General features: G+C 39.1%; 1 protein-coding gene across 2 annotated transcripts in view; it reads right to left on the bottom strand.

The window, feature by feature from the left end:
* LOC137970517 (ribonuclease P protein subunit p20-like) overlaps positions 1–3230 on the bottom strand; it is a 4743-nt gene extending 1513 nt beyond the window's left edge. Inside the window, exons 1-4 of one of the 2 annotated variants that reach the window (XM_068817037.1) lie at positions 3173–3230; positions 2680–2797; positions 1818–1914; positions 297–353 (exon numbers count right to left, since the gene is read on the bottom strand). In XM_068817037.1, the coding sequence (XP_068673138.1) occupies positions 297–353; positions 1818–1914; positions 2680–2797; positions 3173–3200 (300 nt within the window). In that variant the 5' untranslated portion in view covers positions 3201–3230. The remainder of the gene's footprint in view (positions 1–296; positions 354–1817; positions 1915–2679; positions 2798–3172) is intronic. The other variant, XM_068817038.1, reaches the window with a different exon arrangement.
* Between the last annotated feature and the right edge of the window lie 4270 nt (positions 3231–7500).

Raw genomic sequence — 7500 nt, forward strand, 5'->3', positions numbered from 1 at the left:
TCAATTCAAATTTTTTTCAATACGATTAATTTTCAAACAAGCTGACAAAATTTGATGATGTAGCTGTAAGAAAAATAATCGTAAATAATCTTCAGTTTGAAAATTGGAAATTGCATTTCTGAGCTTCAATACTTCAAAACTTTCTGGGGGAGTATGCCCTCAGACCCCACTAGTTTTGAGTTTTCACGGCCTATTGATTTGTCACAGCCGCTTAAGGTTCAGCAGACGCCTGCTTCAAATCCTATTGAGAACCTTGACTTCATTTTAAAAAGAAGTAGTTTAATTTGTCTTCTTACATCATCCTCTGGCTCATAGTCATCCACTAGTTTAACACTGGAAGTTGTGGCTGAAACCTGCCGAAGAGAAAATGGCAATAGCCGAAATTAAAAGAAATCAAAACCAATTTTCTATATTAAGAGGGATGCCTCTTAACTACAGAAAGACAATGGTTACTAAGGAACCTTTTTCGTCAAGAGCCCTACAGAAAGGTTGCATGAATGTTTCTTTGGAGTAAGCTTTTGTATGGAAATCTGACTTCCCTTCAATCAGAAGGTGAATGTGTGACTAGTGCCAGTCCTCTTCCACGTGTTTCAGTGACAAACATGTAAAAATTCTCAGGAAACGAAAGGAAGAGGTGGTCTTTTTCACCACTTGGGAACCGTCCCATCATTTTTCGTAAACTGTAGCATGGAATTTCTATTCAGACAAAACATGGAACTGTGTATCAAGGGAGGGAGTTATGACATCAAAATTTTTTTGAGAAACAAATTTTTTTGTAAATCCATGCTACAGATTTTGTGAGTGCTGATACCTTAAAAACTTTTGAAAAACATAGTTAACTTGCAGAGTCTTTAGGCATTTTCTGTTTTGGTCATATGATTTACTAAATGTTGTTGTGAGTTGAACCAGACAAAGAAATGACAAGAAAGGATGATTGTAGAGTTAACCCATTGACCCCTGAGAGTAACACTTAATAGATTTTACTCTGTCTAACGCCAGACGTCCTAGGGTGTTTGAGGTGTGAATGGCTTAATTAACAATTATTCCATGAGTGCCCCTTGGATATGAGATGGTAAAAAGCTAACTTGGCGCGTAGCGCCGAATTGGCTATAACCAGTCTCATATCCCACAAGCGCGAATGGAGTAATTGTTTTATTAAATTCCTTAAACTCCAAAAATTTAGAAAGTAAGAAATACGAACGCAAAAAACGAGAAAATCCAAGCGAAATCGAGAAAACTTGATGAAGATGCGATGTTGTGTAAGACCTTGTGGTCAGACAGACGCAGGCTCATCACAAAAACATTTTCTTGCCTTTTTGTGTACTTCTAAACGTCGGAATTGATCCAAACTTTCCACAAAAAAAGTTTTTTTTTTCTTTTTTGGCTTTATTCAAAGAAAAATTTTGCTTTCTGGCAAAAAATCTTTTAGTTTAGCAATGCCTTAATGCAATCATTTACCATATAAGGTCAAACTAAGGTTTATGAGCTGATAACTTAGATTGTGTGAACCAATCAGAGCATGCGAAATGCATTATCCGAGGTTGAGAATTTAATAATAGACTTTACTCTGCCTAATACCAGATGGTTTTACTTGTCAATGGGAGGGGGGAAAGGGGGGGGGGGGGGGGAAATGGGGGGGGGGGAATAGGGGAGTGTCCTAGGGTGTTTGAGGTGTAAAAGGGTTAAAGGGACTCAAGAAATGACTATTTTAAGGGGTCCATAGCAATGGTTTGGTAGTTAAGAGCTACACCCTTAATTAAACCCACAGTATACAGTATCAGTATATTAGTCTTTTAATAATTCCTACAACAGATCACCTCAACAGTGCCTTGCCCTTTGTGCTCAAGCTGCAGTGCCAGGTTCATTGCACGGTTAATAGCAGCTCCTAAGCCATGTATTATAACCTCTTGCTCACTGAAAATTAGAGGATAAATCATTTTTTTTATTTAATTACAGCAGACCCCATTCTGGTTGTGACAAGTAATGCCACCCTAGAAAAATGTATAAATTAAAACTTGTAAGTTTTGGAGTTGATCGTCCCATTGCTATAAAGCTTCTGTTACCTACATTAAGGTATAGGCTGTTGTCCTGTGGTACAGCAATAATTCAAATCTGAAATAATGTCCCACATTATTAAGATACATACTCATATCTCCACTCCAATATTCTCCTTGCATTGCCCATTGCATAACAGCAGCCATGTACATGCTCTTAAAACAGTGGTTCTTAAGTTTTTTTGGCTTTTTAAATTGTTTTGTTGAGAAAAAGTTGATTTTTGAAGATGGGTGGTTTAATGATATCAGGTAGCAAGAATGACCGTTCTATTCAACCCTTACCACCCTACAGGGTGTCTCAAAGCCCATGCATACACGGAGGGCAGTGCAGGTTGTAGGTTAGGGTTGCCGGTCTTTTTTTACCATAACTGAAACAACCCAAACCTTAACAAAAATGCTAACCTTCAGCATAAAAAAAACATTAGCCCTAATGTTAGCATTCATAAAGGTTTGGGTTGTTTCAGCCATGGTGAAACAATGACCTGCACCCTCCAATGCATACAGGCATCACGGCAAATGCACACTCCTACATTACGCATACTCTGCAGTCCCACGTTTCTGAAGTGTAATTGAAGGTTTTAAAATGCTTGAAGGTTCATCGAAGTCTCGAATGCGTATCACAAACCTCGAATCAAGCGACTTCTGACATCGTTCAAGATGAGCTGCAAAATCCGTCTTCCTGTTCACGTAAATATCGTTTCGGCGTTTTAGCTTTCTCTGAGGTTGCCTCTTCTTCCTGACGTCTATAGAAATCAAAGTAGAACTATTTAATATTACAATTTAAGGAGCAAGGAGCAAGGAGCATATTACAATTTAAGGAGCAAGGATGGCACAGTTGGTTAGTGCGCGGCCTTGGTGCAAGAGGTCCTGAGTTCGATTTCCCGGATCTCTCATCCTTGTTTCGACTTCTTTCCTTTCCGTGTAGCTAAGTAGCTTTAAATACCCGTAAAACGGAGCACTGATGGAGAGGGGGGAGTAAAATGAGCGCACCGTCGACCTCAGGTTTGTCAGTTGAATAACTGTTACGAGTTATCGACGTTAAACATGGTTGCTTTACTTTGCTTTACTTTAATTCGACAAAGATAGAGACTATTACAAGTATTATAATTTGAACTTACGACTCGTTTTGTCCGCCATCTCCGCCATTTTATGTTAGTGGGTATTCACGTTATGTATGGTGACATATATTGTACCGTATACATCATATTAAAACCGCTGTACGAGGTGACTGGGGCACTGAAAACATCCGCTTACTCGTACCCAGAGCACCCGCTTGTCTGCCTTTCTTTACCCCCCATTTTGGTCGACTAACGAAGGTAATCCGCGATGACTTTAAATCCTTACCTATCATGGCCATCCCTCAGAAATGCAGGCCTCCTTGCCCAATATATGAAATTAATTTTATCTTTCCCTTCTTATGTGTAATAAAAGTATTTTCTTTTCTTAGTTTACTTCGTTAACCGCAGTTTATTTCTGTCCTAATATTAGGTTATACAACCGTCGTATTCCCGTCAATTTTTCTTCACAATGGTAGGTAGTGGTCATTTTCTCTTTTCTCGAGATCAAATGTGCAAAGCAGAACACTGTAGTTTGGAGTTTACTCAAAGCTTTATTGCCTGATGTTTTGTTGCAGCCGAAACAGATTCACGAAATCAAAGATTTTCTTCTTACCGCTAGACGAAAGGATGCAAAATGTAAGCGTCACATACATATATACATATATATATATATAGCCACCTTGACACCTAGTAGGTCACTATATGCTAGACTATAGATGACTTTGATGACAGCAGGGCCTTCTCACACTATTTTAGTTGGAGGGAGAATCAGATGAGTGGGTTGGGGATAAAGCGATTTTGTCGTGGGAGGCGGCACGGTCCGGTGTTTTGGGCATTGGGTTTACATGCGGTTGCCCCTGGTTCATATCCCGTTCTAACCTCTAGTTTGCATTTGTTTCCGGCTCTACCATGCTTTGTAAATCCCCAACTGGTTTCCTCCTGCTAGGTGGGGTTCTTGCAATCTCTACCCCAGACCTCTTCTCTTGACTGAGGGAGAGAAGAGCTCTGGGGAACCCTGAAACGAACTGTCTTCTCATTGGGTTTCGTGAAGAACAATCAAAAGCTTCCCTAATTGGTGCATTCATGTTAGCACAAGGAGTGAGGAGGCGCTGTAAGGTTCAAATAGTCAATTTTTGGCTACAAGAACCCTACGGCGCACGTTCTCCTAGATAGAGTTTCCCAGAGCCTTGGGTCGATCCAAGGCTCTGGTGACGAGAACGGGGTTCTTAATCATGTTTCTTTCAGGCCCCAGTAGTTCAAATGATGCACAGCGCTATCCACCAGATAAATCACTATCCAGTGGAGAAGTCATAGCAAAACCAATTATTCTTGTGCTATCAAGTGGATAATGATTTATCCGGTAGATAGCGTTATCCATCTTTTGAACAACTGGGGCCTGATTATTAAAAATGGGGTGCCTGTGAACTATAATTTAACAATTAGAACCGTAGCCTTTGCGGGCTAGGGGTCAATAACCCATGAGGCAAAGCCGAATGGGCTATTGACCCGTGGCCCGCAAGGGCAAAGGGTCTAATTGTTTTAGTATAACCCAACTAGTCGGACAGAAAAGGCAATATCAAAGTTAGCAAATGCAAGTTGAAGAAATATTTATTTGTGAATAAAACGAAAGAAAGCGTCTCGCTTTTCGCTACTTGAGGACTATTACAAATAGTCCTCTAGTAGCATAGCCAATCAAATGCAGGATTTGCATTAGTCCACTAGTTGGTGATACTAAAGCTTGATATCTAAGTGCACTTCCACTATAAACAAAGCATTTACATTTACATTTTCACTCTAAAAGAAGATGAGTTGAACTCTTTGTAGGTGGAGAGACTCCCTGGCCTGACCCTTGATGACAGCCCTATGACAGTTGACAGTTTTTGTTTCATTTTAGGCGTACCAAGTTCTTAGTCCATTGCTAGATTGCCCAGGTTTCCGCACAATATAACTGGACATTGCAATCCATTTTAAGCCATATTTTATCACTGTAACAGTGGTGCATGTCTGGTGTGAATACAGTGACTATGTCGGTGACATCACCACATACGGTACTTCTTAATGTGCAAACCATATCCCTATTTTGACAACTTCATTGCATGGTCCTTGGATTTGTAGGGGCCTTCCATTGGAGATGGTCCCTAAACAGGGAACCCATCCAAGCCTTGAGTCCCAACACCAAGTTGTCCAGGGACCCATTACACTTTGATTATTGTTAGCAAAGGGGAAAAGTGGGGATGGAGGGGGAGAGGGATTGGAGTGTGATAAAAGTACAGTGTAATAGACCTTTTTGGCTTGTACATTTTGTTTTCCCGATACAGATCATGTGATAATATTCGGGAGGCTTGGTCCTAAATGTTTTGTTCATTAAAAAGGGTGCATGCAGGCGTATTCATGCTTGCATGCCCTCATTTTAATGAACAAAACAAAAGACCAAACCTCCTGAGTATTATCACATGATCTGTATTGAGAAAACAAAATGTACAAGCCGAAAAGGTCTATTTGATGAAAGAGACTACCACTCTACAACAGGCTTACAAGTGTGTACAAATCCTACTCATTGTTGCTGACTTTTATTATTCTCACACTCTTTGTTAATGTTTTTGTTTAATTGTATTTTAGTGCATTAAAAGTGGTTGTTATTTTGTTTCAATGGTACACACATTTTAATAAAAAAAATGTTAACAAACAGATGATCGTCCCTGTAGTGTTACTCAAACTTCCATAACTCAAGGGTTTACGTTATGGTGAAAATGTTATTGGCTGGCTGGCTGTCTTGCTATTTAAAGATCCTTATTATTCTGCCTTCCTTCCAGCGGTGAAAATAAAGAAGATCAATGGTACTGTAAAGTTCAAGGTGCGATGCAGCCGCTATCTTTACACTCTAGTTATTGATGATAAAGAAAAAGCTGATAAACTCAAGCAGTCTTTGCCACCAGGTGTGTATCTTGAAGAAGAGCTTGCATAATAAATGCAACATGTAATTATCAAAAGCCTCTACCATTTACACCTGAAGCACCCTTGATCGATGCACTATGTCCAGAAATGCAAGTCCATTAGTTTGATATCCAACATGAATTACCCCTTGAAGTCTAAGCATTTCCTACCCATTTGTAACAACTAGCAGTAATCTTGGATCATTGAAGTTTGTTGCTAAGATGCACATGCATGTGTGTTGTAATTCAAGATGGCGCTGCCTGAAAAAGCAGACGAAAAAGAAACAAAAACTTGCTAAGGCTTACCCTACGTGTACGTACAGGATACTTGAGATTAGAAATTTGCATTCTTCTAATGTGCAATGCAATATTGTTAGGGTAAAAGTGTTAGTTCAGGGTAACTGCAGTAGTTTATCCTTATTTGAAGGGGAAGCATTTGGGGGAAAATTTGTGAAGTTAATTGTCTGTATTTTGAGAAACGAGTGATGTTGAAGTTGGGTAGTTACTTGTTGATGCTTATCTGTGTGTGTATATATTTGTATAAAGGTGTTTTCTCTGGAAAGTTTGACCCACTTAAACCAAATAAAGCTGTGGTTTAAAGTGTTCCGACCTCTGAATATTAAGAACATTACCTAAATTTCCACTGATCATGTCGTAAATGAGGCTCCACTGTGAAGTAGACTACCGGTATTGCCGTTTGTTGTTGGGAGAAACAAATTGCTTTGATGGTCTGACATGTGGTGTTTGTCATAGATTTGTCCCTGCGTTAGAAACAACATTATTTCTTTTCATTTCCTTTTTCATTTGAATTGCAGGTTTGGCTGTGAAGGAGCTGAAGTGAAATGTTTTTGCCATTTGTTGAAATAAAATGTATAATATGAACTACGTTATGACTGTTTCTCTTGCTGTTACTTTCATTCTTTCTGTCTGACTTTTTTTTTTGCTTACAGCCAACAATGTGGTTAGCTTGCAGCAAGTTCAACATCATTCCCTTATGTTAAAACAGTTTTCTTAATTCCATCATGATCTGAAAGATTTTCAGTGGTGTCCAGAAACATGGTCACGTTGATGATGTCTTCAGTAAGAAGACAGCTAAGAAATGCACTGAAATATAAACTCCATGTACAGGCTCTGTAAAGCCATTGTTGCTTATTAATTAAATCACTTGGAGTTCCAAAGGGCCAATGGTGATTTTGATCATATGTAAGCAAAATGTGCTGCTCACTTATAAATGTCTTGATTTAGTACTACCTCACATGTACCTTTTGTTTGAAAGAGCCACTCATAACAACTTTTTTCCCCTATGTATATTTTGCTTGTGGCTAAAAATAATGCATGCATCCCTTGTGGAAACCAAAAGCCTTAAATGTCTGAACAAAATGATTAGAGAGCTTAACCAAAATATAATTATTTTATCATGGGGTGGGAGTCTAGTTCCTGTGGTGGATTTTAATG

The sequence above is a fragment of the Montipora foliosa genome, chromosome 9 (assembly GCF_036669935.1).
Source record: "Montipora foliosa isolate CH-2021 chromosome 9, ASM3666993v2, whole genome shotgun sequence".
Taxonomy (NCBI): Eukaryota; Metazoa; Cnidaria; class Anthozoa; order Scleractinia; family Acroporidae; genus Montipora; species Montipora foliosa.